This window comes from Pseudorasbora parva, chromosome 10, assembly GCF_024679245.1.
Source record: "Pseudorasbora parva isolate DD20220531a chromosome 10, ASM2467924v1, whole genome shotgun sequence".
In the NCBI taxonomy this organism is placed as follows: Eukaryota; Metazoa; Chordata; class Actinopteri; order Cypriniformes; family Gobionidae; genus Pseudorasbora; species Pseudorasbora parva.
Window position 1 is genome coordinate 317,917 of NC_090181.1, and position 21,549 is coordinate 339,465.

The 21,549-nt window shown below is 48.5% G+C and overlaps 1 protein-coding gene across 2 annotated transcripts in view; it reads right to left on the reverse strand.

Moving 5' to 3' along the window:
- The window catches only part of dync1h1 (dynein, cytoplasmic 1, heavy chain 1), a 109,998-nt gene that overhangs the window by 5,886 nt on the left and 82,563 nt on the right, over positions 1-21,549 (reverse strand). For both annotated transcript variants that reach the window (XM_067454810.1, XM_067454809.1), the window contains exons 73-75: positions 21,339-21,481; positions 20,636-20,804; positions 17,073-17,197 (exon numbers count right to left, since the gene is read on the reverse strand). In XM_067454810.1, the coding sequence (XP_067310911.1) occupies positions 17,073-17,197; positions 20,636-20,804; positions 21,339-21,481 (437 nt within the window). The remainder of the gene's footprint in view (positions 1-17,072; positions 17,198-20,635; positions 20,805-21,338; positions 21,482-21,549) is intronic.

Consider the following 21,549-nt stretch of genomic DNA (forward strand, 5'->3'; position numbering starts at 1 on the left):
CAGAGAGAGAGTGTGTGTAGGAGAGAGTGTCAGAGAGAGTGTGTGTAGGAGAGAGTGTCAGAGAGAGAGTGTGTGTAGGAGAGAGTGGCAGAGAGTGTGTGTAGGAGAGTGTGTAGGAGAGAGTGTCAGAGAGAGAGTGTGTGTAGGAGAGAGTGTCAGAGAGAGAGTGTGTGTAGGAGAGAGTGTCAGAGAGAGAGTGTGTGTAGGAGAGAGTGTCAGAGAAGAGTGTGTGTAGGAGAGAGTGTCAGAGAGAGAGTGTGTGTAGGAGAGAGTGTCAGAGAGAGTGTGTGTAGGAGAGAGTGTCAGAGAGAGAGTGTGTGTAGGAGAGAGTGTCAGAGAGAGAGTGTGTGTAGGAGAGAGTGTCAGAGAGAGAGTGTGTGTAGGAGAGAGTGTCAGAGAGAGAGTGTGTGTAGGAGAGAGTGTCAGAGAGAGAGTGTGTGTAGGAGAGAGTGTCAGAGAGAGAGTGTGTGTAGGAGAGAGTGTCAGAGAGAGAGTGTGTGTAGGAGAGAGTGTCAGAGAGAGAGTGTGTGTAGGAGAGAGTGTCAGAGAGAGAGTGTGTGTAGGAGAGAGTGTCAGAGAGAGTGTGTGTAGGAGAGAGTGTCAGAGAGTGTGTGTGTAGGAGAGAGTGTCAGAGAGAGTGTGTGTAGGAGAGAGTGTCAGAGAGAGAGTGTGTGTAGGAGAGAGTGTCAGAGAGAGTGTGTGTAGGAGAGAGTGTGTGTAGGAGAGAGTGTCAGAGAGAGAGTGTGTGTAGGAGAGAGTGTCAGAGAGAGTGTGTGTAGGAGAGAGTGTCAGAGAGAGTGTGTGTAGGAGAGAGTGTCAGAGAGAGAGTGTGTGTAGGAGAGAGTGTCAGAGAGAGTGTGTGTAGGAGAGAGTGTCAGAGAGAGTGTGTGTAGGAGAGAGTGTCAGAGAGAGAGTGTGTGTAGGAGAGAGTGGCAGAGAGAGAGTGTGTGTAGGAGAGAGTGGCAGAGAGAGAGTGTGTGTAGGAGAGAGTGGCAGAGAGAGTGTGTCAGAGAGAGAGTGTAGGAGAGAGTGTCAGAGAGAGAGTGTGTGTAGGAGAGAGTGTCAGAGAGAGAGTGTGTGTAGGAGAGAGTGTCAGAGAGAGTGTGTGTAGGAGAGAGTGGCAGAGAGAGAGTGTGTGTAGGAGAGAGTGTCAGAGAGAGAGTGTGTAGGAGAGAGTGGCAGAGAGAGAGTGTGTGTAGGAGAGAGTGGCAGAGAGAGAGTGTGTGTAGGAGAGAGTGTCAGAGAGAGAGTGTGTAGGAGAGAGTCAGAGAGAGTGTGTGTAGGAGAGAGTGTCAGAGAGAGTGTGTGTAGGAGAGAGTGTCAGAGAGAGTGTGTGTAGGAGAGAGTGTCAGAGAGAGTGTGTGTAGGAGAGAGTGGCAGAGAGAGGGTGTGTGTAGGAGAGAGTGTCAGAGTGAGAGTGTGTGTAGGAGAGAGTGTCAGAGAGAGAGTGTGTGTAGGAGAGAGTGTCAGAGAGAGTGTGTGTGTAGGAGAGAGTGTCAGAGAGAGTGTGTGTAGGAGAGAGTGTCAGAGAGAGAGTGTGTGTAGGAGAGAGTGTCAGAGAGAGAGTGTGTGTAGGAGAAAGTGTCAGAGAGAGAGTGTGTAGGAGAGAGTGTCAGAGAGAGTGTGTGTGTAGGAGAGTGTCAGAGAGAGAGTGTGTGTAGGAGAGAGTGTCAGAGAGAGAGTGTGTGTAGGAGAGAGTGTCAGAGAGACAGTGTGTGTAGGAGAGAGTGTCAGAGAGAGTGTGTGTAGGAGAGAGTGTCAGAGAGAGTGTATGTGTAGGAGAGAGTGTCAGAGAGAGAGTGTGTGTAGGAGAGAGTGTCAGAGAGAGAGTGTGTGTAGGAGAGAGTGTCAGAGAGAGTGTGTGTGTAGGAGAGAGTGTCAGAGAGTGTGTGTGTAGGAGAGAGTGTCAGAGAGAGTGTGTGTAGGAGAGAGTGTCAGAGAGAGAGTGTGTGTAGGAGAGAGTGTCAGAGAGAGTGTGTGTAGGAGAGAGTGTCAGAGAGAGAGTGTGTGTAGGAGAGTGTGTCAGAGAGAGAGTGTGTAGGAGAGAGTGTCAGAGAGAGTGTGTGTAGGAGAGAGTGTCAGAGAGAGTGTGTGTAGGAGAGAGTGTCAGAGAGAGAGTGTGTAGGAGAGAGTGTCAGAGAGAGTGTGTGTAGGAGAGAGTGTCAGAGAGAGAGTGTGTGTAGGAGAAAGTGTCAGAGAGAGAGTGTGTGTAGGAGAGAGTGTCAGAGAGAGAGTGTGTGTAGGAGAGAGTGTCAGAGAGAGAGTGTGTGTAGGAGAGAGTGTCAGAGAGAGAGTGTGTAGGAGAGAGTGTCAGAGAGAGTGTGTGTAGGAGAGAGTGTCAGAGAGAGAGTGTGTGTAGGAGAGAGTGTCAGAGAGTGTGTGTGTAGGAGAGAGTGTCAGAGAGTGTGTGTGTAGGAGAGAGTGTCAGAGAGTGTGTGTGTAGGAGAGAGTGTCAGAGAGAGAGAGTGTGTGTAGGAGAGAGTGTGTGTAGGAGAGAGTGTGTGTAGGAGAGAGTGTCAGAGAGAGAGTGTGTGTAGGAGAGAGTGTCAGAGAGAGTGTGTAGGAGAGAGTGTCAGAGAGAGTGTGTGTAGGAGAGAGTGGCAGAGAGAGAGTGTGTGTAGGAGAGAGTGTCAGAGAGAGTGTGTGTAGGAGAGAGTGTCAGAGAGAGTGTGTGTAGGAGAGAGTGGCAGAGAGAGAGTGTGTGTAGGAGAGAGTGGCAGAGAGAGAGTGTGTGTAGGAGAGAGTGGCAGAGAGAGAGTGTGTGTAGGAGAGAGTGGCAGAGAGAGTGTGTCAGAGAGAGAGTGTAGGAGAGAGTGTCAGAGAGAGAGTGTGTGTAGGAGAGAGTGTCAGAGAGAGAGTGTGTGTAGGAGAGAGTGTCAGAGAGAGAGTGTGTGTAGGAGAGAGTGGCAGAGAGAGAGTGTGTGTAGGAGAGAGTGTCAGAGAGAGAGTGTGTGTAGGAGAGAGTGTCAGAGAGAGAGTGTGTGTAGGAGAGAGTGTCAGAGAGAGAGTGTGTGTAGGAGAGAGTGGCAGAGAGAGAGTGTGTGTAGGAGAGAGTGTCAGAGAGAGTGTGTGTAGGAGAGAGTGTCAGAGAGAGTGTGTGTAGGAGAGAGTGGCAGAGAGAGTGTGTGTAGGAGAGAGTGGCAGAGAGAGTGTGTCAGAGAGAGAGTGTAGGAGAGAGTGTCAGAGAGAGAGTGTGTGTAGGAGAGAGTGTCAGAGAGAGAGTGTGTGTAGGAGAGAGTGTCAGAGAGAGTGTGTGTAGGAGAGAGTGTCAGAGAGAGAGTGTGTGTAGGAGAGAGTGGCAGAGAGAGAGTGTGTGTAGGAGAGAGTGGCAGAGAGAGAGTGTGTGTAGGAGAGAGTGTCAGAGAGAGAGTGTGTAGGAGAGAGTGTCAGAGAGAGTGTGTGTAGGAGAGAGTGTCAGAGAGAGTGTGTGTAGGAGAGAGTGTCAGAGAGAGTGTGTGTAGGAGAGAGTGGCAGAGAGAGGGTGTGTGTAGGAGAGAGTGTCAGAGAGAGGTGTGTGTAGGAGAGAGTGTCAGAGAGAGAGTGTGTGTAGGAGAGAGTGTCAGAGAGAGAGTGTGTGTAGGAGAGAGTGTCAGAGAGAGTGTGTGTGTAGGAGAGAGTGTCAGAGAGAGTGTGTGTAGGAGAGAGTGTCAGAGAGAGAGTGTGTGTAGGAGAGAGTGTCAGAGAGAGAGTGTGTGTAGGAGAGAGTGTCAGAGAGAGAGTGTGTGTAGGAGAGAGTGTCAGAGAGAGAGTGTGTAGGAGAGAGTGTCAGAGAGAGTGTGTGTGTAGGAGAGAGTGTCAGAGAGAGAGTGTGTGTAGGAGAGAGTGTCAGAGAGAGAGTGTGTGTAGGAGAGAGTGTCAGAGAGAGAGTGTGTGTAGGAGAGAGTGTCAGAGAGAGTGTGTGTAGGAGAGAGTGTCAGAGAGAGTGTGTGTAGGAGAGAGTGTCAGAGAGAGAGTGTGTGTAGGAGAGAGTGTCAGAGAGAGAGTGTGTGTAGGAGAGAGTGTCAGAGAGAGTGTGTGTGTAGGAGAGAGTGTCAGAGAGTGTGTGTGTAGGAGAGAGTGTCAGAGAGAGTGTGTGTAGGAGAGAGTGTCAGAGAGAGAGTGTGTGTAGGAGAGAGTGTCAGAGAGAGTGTGTGTAGGAGAGAGTGTCAGAGAGAGAGTGTGTGTAGGAGAGTGTGTCAGAGAGAGAGTGTGTAGGAGAGAGTGTCAGAGAGAGTGTGTGTAGGAGAGAGTGTCAGAGAGAGTGTGTGTAGGAGAGAGTGTCAGAGAGAGAGTGTGTAGGAGAGAGTGTCAGAGAGAGTGTGTGTAGGAGAGAGTGTCAGAGAGAGTGTGTGTAGGAGAGAGTGTCAGAGAGAGAGTGTGTGTAGGAGAGAGTGTCAGAGAGTGTGTGTGTAGGAGAGAGTGTCAGAGAGAGAGTGTGTAGGAGAGAGTGTCAGAGAGAGTGTGTGTAGGAGAGAGTGTCAGAGAGAGTGTGTGTAGGAGAGAGTGTCAGAGAGAGTGTGTGTAGGAGAGAGTGTCAGAGAGAGAGTGTGTGTAGGAGAGAGTGTCAGAGAGAGAGTGTGTGTAGGAGAGAGTGTCAGAGAGAGTGTGTGTAGGAGAGAGTGTCAGAGAGTGTGTGTAGGAGAGAGTGTCAGAGAGAGACTGTGTGTAGGAGAGAGTGTCAGAGAGAGAGTGTGTGTAGGAGAGAGTGTCAGAGAGTGTGTGTGTAGGAGAGAGTGTCAGAGAGAGAGTGTGTAGGAGAGAGTGTCAGAGAGAGAGTGTGTGTAGGAGAGAGTGTCAGAGAGAGTGTGTGTGTAGGAGAGAGTGTCAGAGAGTGTGTGTGTAGGAGAGAGTGTCAGAGAGTGTGTGTGTAGGAGAGAGTGTCAGAGAGAGTGTGTGTGTAGGAGAGAGTGTCAGAGAGAGAGTGTGTGTAGGAGAGAGTGTCAGAGAGAGAGTGTGTGTAGGAGAGAGTGTCAGAGAGAGTGTGTGTGTAGGAGAGAGTGTCAGAGAGTGTGTGTGTAGGAGAGAGTGTCAGAGAGAGTGTGTGTGTAGGAGAGAGTGTCAGAGAGAGTGTGTGTAGGAGAGAGTGTCAGAGAGAGAGTGTCAGAGAGAGAGTGTGTGTAGGAGAGAGTGTCAGAGAGAGAGTGTGTGTAGGAGAGAGTGTCAGAGAGAGAGTGTGTGTAGGAGAGAGTGTCAGAGAGAGTGTGTGTAGGAGAGAGTGTCAGAGAGAGAGTGTGTGTAGGAGAGAGTGTCAGAGAGAGAGTGTGTGTAGGAGAGAGTGTCAGAGAGAGTGTGTGTGTAGGAGAGAGTGTCAGAGAGTGTGTGTGTAGGAGAGAGTGTCAGAGAGAGTGTGTGTAGGAGAGAGTGTCAGAGAGAGTGTGTGTAGGAGAGAGTGTCAGAGAGAGAGTGTGTGTAGGAGAGAGTGTCAGAGAGAGTGTGTGTAGGAGAGAGTGTCAGAGAGAGTGTGTGTAGGAGAGAGTGTCAGAGAGAGAGAGTGTGTAGGAGAGAGTGTCAGAGAGAGTGTGTGTGTAGGAGAGAGTGTCAGAGAGTGTGTGTGTAGGAGAGAGTGTCAGAGAGAGTGTGTGTAGGAGAGAGTGTCAGAGAGAGAGTGTGTGTAGGAGAGAGTGTCAGAGAGTGTGTGTGTAGGAGAGAGTGTCAGAGAGAGAGTGTGTAGGAGAGAGTGTCAGAGAGAGTGTGTGTAGGAGAGAGTGTCAGAGAGAGTGTGTGTAGGAGAGAGTGTCAGAGAGAGTGTGTGTAGGAGAGAGTGTCAGAGAGAGAGTGTGTGTAGGAGAGAGTGTCAGAGAGAGAGTGTGTGTAGGAGAGAGTGTCAGAGAGTGTGTGTAGGAGAGAGTGTCAGAGAGTGTGTGTAGGAGAGAGTGTCAGAGAGAGACTGTGTGTAGGAGAGAGTGTCAGAGAGAGAGTGTGTGTAGGAGAGAGTGTCAGAGAGTGTGTGTGTAGGAGAGAGTGTCAGAGAGAGAGTGTGTAGGAGAGAGTGTCAGAGAGAGTGTGTGTAGGAGAGAGTGTCAGAGAGAGTGTGTGTAGGAGAGAGTGTCAGAGAGAGTGTGTGTGTAGGAGAGAGTGTCAGAGAGTGTGTGTGTAGGAGAGAGTGTCAGAGAGAGTGTGTGTAGGAGAGAGTGTCAGAGAGAGAGTGTGTGTAGGAGAGAGTGTCAGAGAGAGTGTGTGTAGGAGAGAGTGTCAGAGAGAGAGTGTGTGTAGGAGAGAGTGTCAGAGAGAGTGTGTGTGTAGGAGAGAGTGTCAGAGAGTGTGTGTGTAGGAGAGAGTGTCAGAGAGAGTGTGTGTAGGAGAGAGTGTCAGAGAGAGAGTGTGTGTAGGAGAGAGTGTCAGAGAGTGTGTGTGTAGGAGAGAGTGTCAGAGAGAGAGTGTGTAGGAGAGAGTGTCAGAGAGAGTGTGTGTAGGAGAGAGTGTCAGAGAGAGTGTGTGTAGGAGAGAGTGTCAGAGAGAGTGTGTGTAGGAGAGAGTGTCAGAGAGAGAGTGTGTGTAGGAGAGAGTGTCAGAGAGAGAGTGTGTGTAGGAGAGAGTGTCAGAGAGAGTGTGTGTAGGAGAGAGTGTCAGAGAGTGTGTGTAGGAGAGAGTGTCAGAGAGAGACTGTGTGTAGGAGAGAGTGTCAGAGAGAGAGTGTGTGTAGGAGAGAGTGTCAGAGAGAGTGTGTGTAGGAGAGAGTGTCAGAGAGAGTGTGTGTAGGAGAGAGTGTCAGAGAGAGTGTGTGTGTAGGAGAGAGTGTCAGAGAGTGTGTGTGTAGGAGAGAGTGTCAGAGAGTGTGTGTGTAGGAGAGAGTGTCAGAGAGAGTGTGTGTGTAGGAGAGAGTGTCAGAGAGAGAGTGTGTGTAGGAGAGAGTGTCAGAGAGAGAGTGTGTGTAGGAGAGAGTGTCAGAGAGAGTGTGTGTGTAGGAGAGAGTGTCAGAGAGTGTGTGTGTAGGAGAGAGTGTCAGAGAGAGTGTGTGTGTAGGAGAGAGTGTCAGAGAGAGTGTGTGTAGGAGAGAGTGTCAGAGAGAGTGTGTGTAGGAGAGAGTGTCAGAGAGAGTGTGTGTGTAGGAGAGAGTGGCAGAGAGTGTGTGTAGGAGAGAGTGTCAGAGAGTGTGTGTAGGAGAGAGTGTCAGAGAGAGAGTGTGTGTAGGAGAGAGTGTCAGAGAGAGTGTGTGTGTAGGAGAGAGTGGCAGAGAGTGTGTGTAGGAGAGAGTGTCAGAGAGTGTGTGTAGGAGAGAGTGTCAGAGACAGAGTGTGTGTAGGAGAGAGTGTCAGAGAGTGTGTGTAGGAGAGAGTGTCAGAGAGTGTGTGTAGGAGAGAGTGTCAGAGAGAGTGTGTGTAGGAGAGAGTGTCAGAGAGTGTGTGTAGGAGAGAGTGTCAGAGAGTGTGTGTAGGAGAGAGTGTCAGAGAGAGAGTGTGTGTAGGAGAGAGTGTCAGAGAGAGAGTGTCAGTGAGAGAAGCCATGATCATCATGAGCTCTTAGATTTTCTTCTTTGTTTGCTATTTTGAGATAAGAGATGGATCAAAAATCTACACAATCTATGAGAATAAGACATACAGCAGTGAACTTTGATAAAAAGAAGTCAGAAAATACAGTATTTTAGTCTTTAAACTCAAATAATCAACACTGAGGACCAGAGGATCAGACTTCTAGCAGCAGGCCTGCTGCAAAATTGGAGGGAAATTTAAAACAGGAGAAGATCCAGCTATCCACACAGGGAGAAGCAGTGAGTACAGCTACAACTGCACTGGAAACCCTTTTTTGGCTTAAAGGGGGGGTGAAATGCTGTTTCATGCATACTGAGCTTTTTACACCTTTAAAGACTTGGATTCCCATCCTAAACATAGACAAAGTTTCAAAAACTAATGTTGGACGTTTGATGGAGTATTTCTGTGTTAAAAATACTCCTTCCGGTTTCTCACAAGTTTCGGCGAGTTTTTTTCGAGTATGGCTCTAATTGACGTTAAATAGAGCGGAAGGTCCTTGTATGGGCTGTACGGGCTCTTCTCCCGGAAGGGTGCGCGCGCGCGTGACTAGAGGGAGAGAGAGGAAATGCACGCTGTAAACAGTCTCTCAGCTGCAGATCCAGTCGTTCGTGAACACTTATGTGGCGCGCCGTGCTACACTTTATTCCTATGGGTGACGTCGAGCGGCTTCAGCACAGCATTCCGGGAAGGCAGCGCTGCATTTGAACCGATTTGAACGCAGAAATGACGGGAAGCTTCAAGGCATCGCTTCAGTCGCGTCGCAAAGTGGATTTCCACGGTCACTGCTGTCACAGGACTTCACCAAATCATACCAAAGAAGTGTGTTTTTGACAGAGCGGTCCTGCTTTGGAAGATGCCGGTGAGTAAATCAACTTCAAATGTCTCTGCTATTGGCTACCGTCGCATGAGTAAACATCAGTAAACGACACGATCGCGTGCTTCGTCATTCAAATGCGCTAACGGTTACTCCATTGTTGTTCTGTATAACGTTACACTAGTCTGACGTGCAAAACCGTTCTGCTTGCTACTTCTAAGGTCTAGTCGCATACAATAGTCCATAAACCGAATCATGTCCTCATACACTGCGAGTAAAGACACAGAAATGTGGAGAGGCCATTAAATACAGTAACTTACATACCACAGAGACGGACGTCCTGATGTTGCCGTTTCTCCTGTTCAGTTTATTTCAGCCTCAGATTTGATTGTGGATCATTATCTGTATTAGCTGAGATAGATGGGTTTCTCCACGCTTGAGGACGTCACCGATTTGCGCGCTTGTGATTCTTTAGCTCCGCCCACACGATACGCCTCCAGGCGCTCGGTTTTTTCCGGAAAGACTCGGTACAGCCCATATTTCTTTTATAAATATGATAAAACTAAAGACTTTTCGGAGATATGAAGGATGCAATACTACTCTATAGGTACTCAAGATTGACATGAGATTGACTGAAACTGAGTGTTTCACCCCCCCTTTAACTGCTTGTTTTGTCCTGATATACGGGCATAAAATTGACCTTTTTCATAATTTTACAAGCTAAAATGCTAAAATGCTAAAGCTATGACCAGCCCACACTCTGGCATTCCTCAATGTATCAATTTAAATGAGCCAGAGAGAATGAGCCAATCAGAGCAGCAGCTCCCATCCCCCCACTGTGATGTGCAGACGAGCGCCCCCCTCCCCATACAGTACCCCTCTGAGGTCACAACGGACTCTGCAAGGAAAAGCTTCAAGCAGAAACTCCTGACAAACAGTCCAGAGACTCTGTTCGCAGATCGGTTTAAAACGGGAGAAATCTGCAACCTCATCTTCTTCTCTGATCACCCCAGTGCCTGGCACAAAGCCATCATCAGCCATTACCCCTCTGTAAAGAAAGAAGGAATCTGTAATGGCTGGAAAGTCAAAATCAGAGAAGCACAAGACCCCGACAGCACAGTGATGACTGTAAACATCTACAAGAACGGCACAGTCATGGTACAGGGGAACCTGACATTATTCCAGGCCGACTTCAGAGCAATTGGAGACACCGTGAGACATGAGAAAGCCTTACTGTCTGAAAGGCTGTCCTCTGATCAGAACCCACAGACGAGCACCTCAGACCCCAGGCCCACCCCTGCAGATATAACTGAGAAGCCCTCATCTGCCCTGCTCAAATCCATACCCCTGCTCCAGGAGCACTTCACAAAGCTGGAGATGGAGATGGTGCAGCTCAGAGAAACTGTGCTTAAACAGCAGCCGCAGTCACACACATGCGCAGCTCATGCTGAACTCCAGCAGAACACAGAGCGCTTAACACAGAGACTGACAGCCCTCACACAGCAAACCAGAACGCTTCAGTCAGAGAAGGAGAGCTATCAGAGTGAGCTGAGCGCGCTGAGACTCCAGCTCCAAGACAGAGAACAGGCCACGCTAGAGATGAGGCAGCAGCTGAGAGACATACAGGAGGAGAGAGAGCAGCAGAGCAGTGAGCTCCAGGCCCTGAGAGAGCAGCTGAGAGAGCTCATCCTGGCCAGAGGAGAAGAGACCCACAGAGTCCAAACACTGCCCTCCAGCCCAGAGACCCACAGAGTCCAAACACTGCCCTCCAGCCCAGAGCCTCAGCACCGACCCGTCAGCGCAGAGAGACCCGACCCGGACAGCTCTCAGCCATCACAGCCCCCCCTGTCTGACTCTTCAGCACAACAGCACCAGCCCTCGTCCCACAGCAGCCCAGCTCCATCCAGCACAGAGGAACCGCAAATAGCCCTGCTCATTGACTCAAATGGAAAATTCATTGACATTAAGAAACTTTTCCCCCGACACAAAGCGGTTAAATTTTGGTGTCCCACCACTGACAAAGCCCTGGAGCTCCTGACAGAATCACAGCTAGGCCGGCCCAGCCACATCATAATCCACACTGGCACAAACGACCTGCGGAGACAACAAGACAGAGTGTCCGACTCCCTCAGAGCAGTCGTGGAGAAAGCCAGAAAAACCTTCCCCAACTCAAAAATTATCCTGTCCACTCTGCTCCAGAGGAAAGACTTCCACCCCAACACAATTCTTAAAATAAACTCCAGCATCTCCAGACACTGTGCCCTCCTGCCTAACGTCCACTTGGCCCACCATCCAGACCTGGACACCGACTGCCTATATGACCACGTCCACCTTTACAAGAGTCTAGTACATATACTTGCAAAGAGACTCAAAGATGTCGCCCTAAATAGGACCAACCAGACAAACATTAGCAGGTGGAGCAGAACCAGCCCTAGCCCAGCCAAGCCAATGAGACACACCCCAGGAAACTACATCCCAGCCCCATCCAGAGCCCCAGCCAACACCCCATCCAGAGCCCCATCCAGAACCCCTCCCAGAACACCGCACAGAGCTCCAGCACCTGGACCGGATCCATACAGGCAGAGACTGCCCTACAGCAGCCCCACAGCTCCAGCAGCCGAAGCCCGTCCACAGCAGAGCCCAGCCCAGCCCAGCAGACCGAGCTACGCCCAAGCGGTCAGTGGAGGAGTGACCTGAGCGAACACTGAACTCCACGACATCCAACATATGCTGGGTATCATCTGCTCCCACCTACTTACACACAGTGGACAGTGGTAACAAACAAACAAACAAACAAAAAATAAAATAAAAAAAAATAATGATTTTCACACACTACTATGACCACTGTTAGCACTAGTAGTGTATAGCCCATCTATCGATGTTTTGCATTCATTTAACATTGACCTCAACTATTCATTGTTTTCCTTAGATTTTTTGTAGTTGAAAAAAATAAAATAATAATATCCATCTCTTATTTCTCAAATAGGCAAACTTACCATACATAGATTACTTCAACGTAAACATTTATGATGAAATCCCTTAGGTTTTCATCATGGAACATCCAGGGTCTAAACTCCTCAGTCTTTGGCCTTAAAAGCAGAAACCCTGATTTCATGCGTGAGCTAGAAGACGTAGATGTCATCATCCTACAGGAGACCTGGTGTAGAGCAGATGTGTTTACTGGCTGTCCCTCAGGATACAGAGAGATATTACTACCATCAGTTAAACACCCATCAGTCACACAGGGAAGAGACTCGGGGGGGACGATAATCTGGACCAAAGCCGACCTGGCCATAGAACTAGTTAAAAAAGACCAGTACCACCTGTGGCTGAAAATTAACAAAGGAATAATTTCAACATCCCAACCTGTCTTCCTTTGTGCCATATATATACCTCCCCTCGAGTCTCCTTATTTCCAAGAGGAAACTTTTCAGAACTTAGAAGGGGAAATCAGCCATTTCCAGGCCCAGGGAAATGTGCTGCTGATGGGTGATTTAAACGCCAGAACAGGAGAGGAATTTGATTTTTTAGATCCACAAGGCAATAGATTTATTACTGGCTATAATGACCTGTACCCCTCTTACCCTGCCAGACAGAGCCGCGATCAGGCCGTGAATGCTCACGGACGGCAGCTTCTGCAGCTCTGCCGAGGACTGGCTCTGTACATCGCCAACGGGAGACTGCGCGGGGACTCGCTCGGCCAATACACCTACAGCTCAGCTCTTGGTAACAGCACTGTGGACTATTCCATCACAGACCTCGAGCTTTCCTCCCTGAGGGCATTCACAGTCAAACCCCTGAAACCTTTCTCAGACCACAGCCAAATCACACTCTATGTAAAACAATCTGAAACATCACCCAAACCAATTAGGACACCATATCAAATGAGCAAAATTATGTCATTTAAATGGACAGAAAACAGCGCCACTAATTACACTAACGCAGTCGAATCCACAGAAATACAATCCCTCTTAAATTCATTTCAAACACAGGTATTCCCTAAAAATCAATTCGGCATCAATCAGGAAGTTCAACATCTTAATCTATTCTACAAAACAGCACAAAAGAGTAATTTGACCTTTTTTAAACGAAAGAAAAAACATCTAGACACAGACAAATGGTTTGATTTGGACTGTAAGGCTCTGAGAAAAAACCTCCGAAATTTATCAAATCAAAAACACCGCCAACCAGACAATCCGGAGCTCCGCCTTCATTACTGTGAGGCGCTAAAACAATATAAAGCCACACTGCGGCGGAAAAAAGCACAGTTTTTGCAAAACCAGTTTGAAGAAATAGAAAAATCTACAAATTCACACAAATTTTGGGAAAAATTAAAATTATTGTACAAACCAAATCAAGAAATTCTGGCAATACAAGATGGGGAGACATGGAAAACCCACTTCCAAGAATTATATAGCCCAATTAAAATCCAAAATTCTAACCAAAATAATATAAATAATAAACTAGACAATTTGGAAAGATCAATTAAAGCAAACCAAAACCCCTTAGATTTCCCCATAACAATGGAAGAATTGGAAGACAAATTACGGGCCCTTGAGCCCAAGAAAGCCTGTGGTGTTGACAGCATCCTGAACGAGATGCTGAAACACACAGACCAAAGCTTCAAACTGGCCATGCTAAAGCTGTTCAATGATGTTCTGTGTGTCGGCTTCTTCCCTGAGATCTGGAACCAGGGCCTCATCAGCCCCATCCACAAGAGCGGAGACAAATTAGACCCTAACAACTACCGAGGCATCTGTGTGAACAGTAACCTGGGGAAGGTCCTCTGCAGTGTCTTAAACACCAGACTTCTAGACTTCCTTATGAAGCACAATGCCTTGAGTAAATGTCAAATCGGCTTTCTTCCAAAATGTCGCACATCTGACCATATTTTTACACTACAAACACTAATTGATAAATACGTACACCAAAACAAAGGACAAATTTTTGCTTGTTTCGTTGATTTCAAGAAAGCATTCGATTCAATCTGGCACACAGGATTATACCTAAAACTTATTGACAGTGGAATAGGGGGAAAATTCTATGATTTGATCAGATCAATGTACACGGCCAGCCAATGCGCTGTTAAAATCGGAAACAAAAGGACAGAATTCTTCCCCCAGGGGCGTGGCGTGAGACAGGGCTGCAGCTTAAGCCCCACCCTCTTCAACATCTACATCAACCAATTGGCCAACATATTAGAAGATGCTCCCATTCAAGGTCTCACGCTACACGACACAGACATTAAGTGTCTTCTCTATGCAGATGACCTGGTTCTCCTGTCGCCCACTAAAGAGGGGCTTCAGGACAGCCTGGATCTGCTGGAGGATTACTGTCAGTCCTGGGCCCTGACCGTTAACCTCCAGAAAACTAGAGTCATGATGTTCCAAAAGCGCTCCAGATCTCAGGGACCAACACACACGTTCACACTGTCACACAGAACCATTGAGACCACCAAAGCATACACTTACCTCGGCCTCAAAATAACTCCAACGGGTAACTTTACTCTGGCTGTGAATGAACTCAAGGAGAAAGCTCAACGGGCTTTCTATGCCATAAAAAGAACCATTAAATTCGACATCCCAATCCAAATTTGGCTCAAACTCTTCAAATCTATAATTGAACCAATTGTTTTATATGGCAGTGAAGTGTGGGGTCCTTCTATAAAATTTGATTTCTTAAATTGGGAAAAACATCCGACTGAAATTCTACATTTAGATTTCTGTAAAAGAATCCTCAAAGTCCAAAGAAAGACGCCAAACAACGGATGCAGGGCAGAATTAGGCCAATACCCTCTCCTTCTAAACATCCAAAAAAGAGCCATCAAATTCTGGAAACACCTGAAAACAAGCGACCCCAACACATACCATTACAAAGCCCTGAAACACCAAGAGCTGAGCGTGACGAGGAGTCCCCTGTGTCAGCTGGTGCTGAGACTGACTGAGCTCACACACACAGAGATCAGCCGGCCTCAGGACACACACACACACTCGCACACATTCGGCCCTCAAAAATTATGATCACAGAACAAGAAAAGTACATCACCCATTGGACACACACCATTCAAAACCAGCACAAACTGGAATGTTATTCGGCCCTAAATCGAGAATACAGCGCAGCGCAGTACCTGAGCTCAGTGAGGGACGTGAGCCTCAGGAAAACCCTGACGATGTACAGACTCAGCGAGCACAGTCTGGCCATAGAGACGGGCCGGCGCAGACAGACCTGGCTCTCCCGTGAGGACAGACTCTGCTCGCACTGCATTCTGGGAGTGACAGAGACCGAGCTGCACTTCCTCACAGAATGCACAAAATACAAAAATATTAGAGATCATTATTACCGCCAAATTAATAAAATATTCCCCCATTTCAGCACCTGTAGCCCAACCCAAAAACTGAGCTACATTCTTGGTGAAGAAGCCAAATGCTCAAATATAGCTGCAAGATTTGTATCCTCTTGCCATCTCCTGAGGGACGAGCAAACACACAGCCCATAAACACACACACTCTCACAGCCAATACACACTCCCTTTAGACCTGCACCCATGTATATAGTGTATATATGTTCAGCCTTTACATGTTTTCTATATTAAAATTAGCTTGATTTTCTTATCATAAATCTTTATTTATTTTACTATTCATATTTTGTTGTTTTTATTATTAATTTATTTTACTCTGAATTTTGTGTTGTTTTTATTATTAATTTATTTTATTATTAACTTATTTTATTATTAATATTTTATTAAGTTTTTTATGATCAGTTGTTACAAATCACTTTATGTTGTCTTAATGCTTTGGCAATGCAAAATGTATGTTTTTATCATGCCAATAAAGCTTCTTGAATTGAATTGAGTGTGTGTAGGAGAGAGTGGCAGAGAGAGAGTGTGTGTAGGAGAGAGTGTCAGAGAGAGTGTGTGTAGGAGAGAGTGTCAGAGAGAGTGTGTGTAGGAGAGAGTGTCAGAGAGAGAGTGTGTGTAGGAGAGAGTGTCAGAGAGAGAGTGTGTGTAGGAGAGAGTGTCAGAGAGAGAGTGTGTGTAGGAGAGAGTGTCAGAGAGAGAGTGTGTGTAGGAGAGAGTGTCAGAGAGAGTGTGTGTAGGAGAGAGTGTCAGAGAGAGTGTGTGTAGGAGAGAGTGTCAGAGAGAGTGTGTGTAGGAGAGAGTGGCAGAGAGAGAGTGTGTGTAGGAGAGAGTGTCAGAGAGAGTGTGTGTAGGAGAGAGTGTCAGAGAGAGTGTGTGTAGGAGAGAGTGTCAGAGAGAGTGTGTGTAGGAGAGAGTGTCAGAGAGAGAGTGTGTGTAGGAGAGAGTGTCAGAGAGAGAGTGTGTGTAGGAGAGAGTGTCAGAGAGAGAGTGTGTGTAGGAGAGAGTGTCAGAGAGAGAGTGTGTGTAGGAGAGAGTGTCAGAGAGAGAGTGTGTGTAGGAGAGAGTGTCAGAGAGAGAGTGTGTGTAGGAGAGAGTGTCAGAGAGAGTGTGTGTAGGAGAGAGTGTCAGAGAGAGAGTGTGTGTAGGAGAGAGTGTCAGAGAGAGAGTGTGTGTAGAGAGAGAGTGTGTGTAGGAGAGAGTGTCAGAGAGAGAGTGTGTGTAGGAGAGAGTGTCAGAGAGAGAGTGTGTAGGAGAGAGTGTCAGAGAGAGAGTGTGTAGGAGAGAGTGTCAGAGAGAGTGTGTGTAGGAGAGAGTGTCAGAGAGAGAGAGTGTGTAGGAGAGAGTGTCAGAGAGAGTGTGTGTAGGAGAGAGTGTCAGAGAGAGTGTGTGTAGGAGAGAGTGTCAGAGAGAGAGTGTGTGTAGGAGAGAGTGTCAGAGAGAGTGTGTGTAGGAGAGAGTGTCAGAGAGAGTGTGTGTAGGAGAGAGTGTCAGAGAGAGAGTGTGTGTAGGAGAGAGTGTCAGAGAGAGTGTGTGTAGGAGAGAGTGTCAGAGAGAGAGAGTGTGTAGGAGAGAGTGTCAGAGAGAGTGTGTGTAGGAGAGAGTGTCAGAGAGAGTGTGTGTAGGAGAGAGTGTCAGAGAGAGTGTGTGTAGGAGAGAGTGTCAGAGAGAGTGTGTGTAGGAGAGAGTGTCAGAGAGAGTGTGTGTAGGAGAGTGTCAGAGAGTGTGTGTGTAGGAGAGAGTGTCAGAGAGAGAGTGTGTGTAGGAGAGAGTGTCAGAGAGAGTGTGTGTAGGAGAGAGTGTCAGAGAGAGAGAGTGTGTAGGAGAGAGTGTCAGAGAGAGTGTGTGTAGGAGAGAGTGTCAGAGAGAGTGTGTGTAGGAGAGAGTGTCAGAGAGAGTGTGTGTAGGAGAGAGTGTCAGAGAGAGTGTGTGTAGGAGAGAGTGTCAGAGAGAGTGTGTGTAGGAGAGTGTCAGAGAGTGTGTGTGTAGGAGAGAGTGTCAGAGAGAGTGTGTGTAGGAGAGTGTCAGAGAGAGTGTGTGTAGGAGAGTGTCAGAGAGAGTGTGTGTAGGAGAGAGTGTCAGAGAGAGTGTGTGTAGGAGAGTGTCAGAGAGTGTGTGTGTAGGAGAGAGTGTAAGAGAGAGTGTGTAGGAGAGAATGTGTGTGTAGGAGAGTGTCAGAGAGAGTGTGTGTAGGAGAGAGTGTCAGAGAGAGTGTGTGTAGGAGAGAGTGTCAGAGAGAGTGTGTAGGAGAGAATGTGTTTGTAGGAGAGTGTCAGAGAGAGTGTGTGTAGGAGAGTGTCAGAGAGTGTGTGTGTGTAGGAGAGAGTGTGTGTGTAGGAGAGTGTGTCTGAGAGAGTGTGTGTGTAGGAGAGAGAGAGTGTCTGAGAGCATGTGTATGCAGGAGACAGTGTCTGAGAGAGTGTGTCTGAGAGAGAGTGTGTGTGTGAGTGGTCACCATGTTCCTCTTCTCGCTGTTGCTCTGCTTCATCCAGCGCAGCTGCGTCAGCGGCAGTTCAGTGGAGATGGTGGTGGAGAGAGAGAGCTTGTTGTTGGCACAGGTGGCTCCCTGCAGCTTCAGCCCTGCGGACACACACAGACATCAGCTAACCTTCCTTAAGAAACACACACACTCAGACAGACACACACACACATCAGCTAACCTTCCTTAAGACACACACACACACACTCAGACAAACACACACAGACATCAGCTAACCTTCCTTAACATACACACACACTCAGACAGACACACACACATCAGCTAACCTTCCTTAAAGGAACACTCCACTTTTTTTTTGAAAACATGCTTATTTTCCAGCTCCCCTGGAGCTAGACGGCCGCTCCCCTGGAGCTAGGCGGCCGCTCCCCTGGAGCTAGGCGGCCGCTCCCCTGGAGCTAGGCGGCCGCTCCCCTGGAGCTAGGCGGCCGCTCCCCTGGAGCTAGGCGGCCGCTCCCCTGGAGCTAGGCGGCCGCTCCCCTGGAGCTAGGCGGCCGCTCCCCTGGAGCTAGGCGGCCGCTCCCCTGGAGCTAGGCGGCCGCTCCCCTGGAGCTAGGCGGCCGCTCCCCTGGAGCTAGGCGGCCGCTCCCCTGGAGCTAGGCGGCCGCTCCCCTGGAGCTAGGCGGCCGCTCCCCTGGAGCTAGGCGGCCGCTCCCCTGGAGCTAGGCGGCCGCTCCCCTGGAGCTAGGCGGCCGCTCCCCTGGAGCTAGGCGGCCGCTCCCCTGGAGCTAGGCGGCCGCTCCCCTGGAGCTAGGCGGCCGCTCCCCTGGAGCTAGGCGGCCGCTCCCCTGGAGCTAGGCGGCCGCTCCCCTGGAGTTAGACGGTCGTTCCCCTAGAGTTAGACAGTTGTTTGACTGTTTTCAAATCCATTCAGCCGATCTCCTGGTCTGGAGGTAGCACTTTTAGCATAGCTCATTGATTCAGATTAGACCGTTAGATCACACTCAGAAATGACAAAAGACTATTGATATTTTTCCTATTTAATACTTGACACTTGACACTTTTTTTCCACCCAGCAGCTCTACCATCTATACTGCTGCCTCCTGCTCTGTTACACCCAGCGCCTCTACCCTCTATACTGCTGCCTCCTGCTCTGTTCCACCTAGCGGCTCTACCGTCTATAATGCTGCCAACTGCTCTGCTTTTGTTGGCTATTTCAGTGTTGATGAGGTGCGGATGGAGATGAGAAGAGTGCGCCCTTATAAATCTGCGGGCCCGGATGGAATTTTACCTCGGGTCATAAAGGATTGTGCGTCAGAGTTGGCTGTGCCTTTACACGCCATTTTTAACACGAGTCTACAAACTGGGCAGGTTCCAGTTAGGTGGAAGACATCATGCATTGTCCCGGTGCCCAAAGTAGGGAGACCGGCGGGGGTCAAGGACTATAGACCAGTGGCTCTGACATCTGTGATTATGAAGACCTTTGAGAGGCTTCTGCTACGGATATTGAAACCCCAAGTTCAGCAAGCACTTGATCCACTACAGTTCGCATATCAAGGAAATGTGGGAGTGGAGGACGCGGTCTTGTATATGCTCCATCGGACTCTGTCTTTCTTAGAAGGATCTGGGGGATATGTCAGAATAATGTTCTTTGACTTCTCAAGTGCATTTAACACTATTCAGCCCTTGATCCTTAGAGAGAAACTCGAGGGATTAGGTTTGGATTCTACATTCATTGAGTGGATATCGAATTACTTAGAAAACCGGCCACAGTATGTCAGACTGGGAAATGCTGTCTCGGGAACTGTTATGACAAACATCGGAGTTCCACAGGGAACAGTGCTTTCCCCTTTCCTCTTCACCCTATATACAACTGACTTCGCATATAAGTCTAGTTCTTGCCACATCCAAAAATATTCAGATGATACAGCAGTGGTGGCATGTGTGAAGGGAGGGGACGAGGTGGAGTACAGGAGGGTACTTGAGGATTTCACACACTGGAGCAGGTGCAATGGCCTCAACCTTAATATAACTAAAACAAAGGAGATGATTGTAGACTTTAGAAGGCAGAAGACTCATCATCCGTCTGTGTTGATCGGTGGAGAAAGCATCGAGGTGGTCCCCACCTATAAATATCTGGGTGTCCATCTCGATAACAAACTTGACTGGTCCGTTCATGCTAATGTAGCATATAAGAAAGGTCAGAGCAGACTCTTCTTTCTCAGAAGACTCAAATCATTCGATGTCTGCAATGATATGTTGTACCTTTTTTATCAGTCTGTTGTTGCCAGTGCTATATTCTTCAGTGTTGTGTGCTGGGGGAACTGCCTGACTGTCAGAGACAGTAAACGGCTAGATAAACTGGTCAAAAAATGTGGGTCGGTCCTGGGGAGAGGCGTGGACTCTATGGGAGTTTTGGCAGAGAGAAGAATGATGAGCATGACACAGGCCATCCTCAACAACAGCAGTCATCCTTTACATGACTTTTTGGTAGCTCAGAAGAGCACACGTAGCGATCGGCTTCTCTCTCTGTGCTGTAGGACTGAACGATTCCGGAGATCTTTTGTACCGGCTGCTATAAGACTTTACAATGAATGCCGATGATTTGCTCTTTATTACTATTGATAGTAACTCTTAACTAAATTTATGTATTTATTTATTATTTGTCGTTATTTATTTATTGCTTGGGCAGAATGTGTTTTTGTTTTTATTTTTATCTGTTTTTAATTCTTGTACTTACTGTGTCTGTTTCTTATGGAATGCTACTCGACACCTGAATTTCCCCTGCTGGGGATGAATAAAGTATTTATCTATCTATCTATCTATCTATCTGTAGTTACATCGTGTACTTAGACCGACGGAAAATGAAAAGTTGTGATTTTTCTAGACTGATATGGAAATATACTCTCATTCCTGCGTAATAATCAGGGAATCGCTGCCGTACCACAGACGCAACACAATGATATTACATAGCATCTGAAAATAGTCCCCAGCACGCTCCCTGTGCAATCAGGTCATCAGATTGGTTAGGCTGACAGATGTTAGCCTATTTGTAGGTGCTGCGTAATATTGCGCCATTGCACACATGGTATGGCAGCCGTTTCCTGATTATTACGCAGGAACGAGAGGGTTGTTCCTAGCCATATCAGTCTAAAAAATCAACGTTCGTCAGTCTTAGTACACGATGCAACTACAAAAGTGTATATCAAGTATAAAATAGGAAAAATATCAATAGTCTTTTGTCATTTTTGAGTGCGATCTAACGGTCTAATCTGAATCAATGAGCTACGCTAAGCTATGCTAAAAGTGCTACCTCCAGACCAGGAGATCGGCTGAATGGATTTGAAAAGTCAAGCGGCCGTCTAGCTCCGGGGGAGCGGCCGTCTAGCTCTGGCGGAGTTTTCAAAAAAAGTGTGGTGTTCCTTTAAGACACACACACTCAGATACTCTCTCCTGCACACACACACACACACACACACACACACACACACACTCAGACACACACACTCTCACCCTTGATGCTGCAGGCGTCCAGTGCCGCCCCAACACACACACACTGACACACACACTCAGACACTCACCCTTGATGCCGAAGCTGCAGGCGTCCAGCGCCGCCCCCTGAGCAGACGTGACGTTGACCTCCAGGCAGAGCTCCTCCAGAGACCAGCTGTTGGCCTGAGCCACGTACTGACGGGTGGCTGTGATATAGGCCTCAGGCACAAACAGACTGCCCAGGGTCACATGCACATTCTGGAGAAGAGTGAGGACACATCAGAGAGAGAGAGAGTGTGTGTGTGTGTGTGTGTGTGTGTGGTGTTATAGGCTTCAGGCACAAACAGACTGCCCAGGGTCACATGCACATTCTGGAGAAGAGTTAGGACACATCAGAGAGAGTGTGTGTGTGTGTGTGTGTGTGTGTGTGTGTGTGTGTCCTTGAGCTCTTTAGCGCCTCCGCTGGCCGCTCCCTGTAAGATCTGCTGCAGCTGTTAGTGTGTGGTGTGTGTGTGTGTGTGAGACCTTGAGCTCTTTAGCGCCTCCGCTGGCCGCTCCCTGTGAGATCTGCTGCAGCTGTTAGTGTGTGGTGTGTGTGTGTGTGTGTGAGACCTTGAGCTCTTTAGCGCCTCCGCTGGCCGCTCCCTGTGAGATCTGCTGCAGCTGTTAGTGTGTGGTGTGTGTGTGTGTGTGTGAGACCTTGAGCTCTTTAGCGCCTCCGCTGGCCGCTCCCTGTGAGATCTGCTGCAGCTGTTAGTGTGTGGTGTGTGTGTGTGTGTGTGTGTGTGAGACCTTGAGCTCTTTAGCGCCTCCGCTGGCCGCTCCCTGTGAGATCTGCTGCAGTTGTTTGATCCTCTCGCTGAAGTCGGCGACCCACTGGATGACTGTCATGGCCGCCGGCACGGTGTAGCGGCACCAGCTGCGGGGCAGGATGCCTGAGAAAACACCAGAGGCTTTAGTGGAGCCGTGCGGAGGGGTCAGGGGTCAAGGGTCGGGGGTCAGC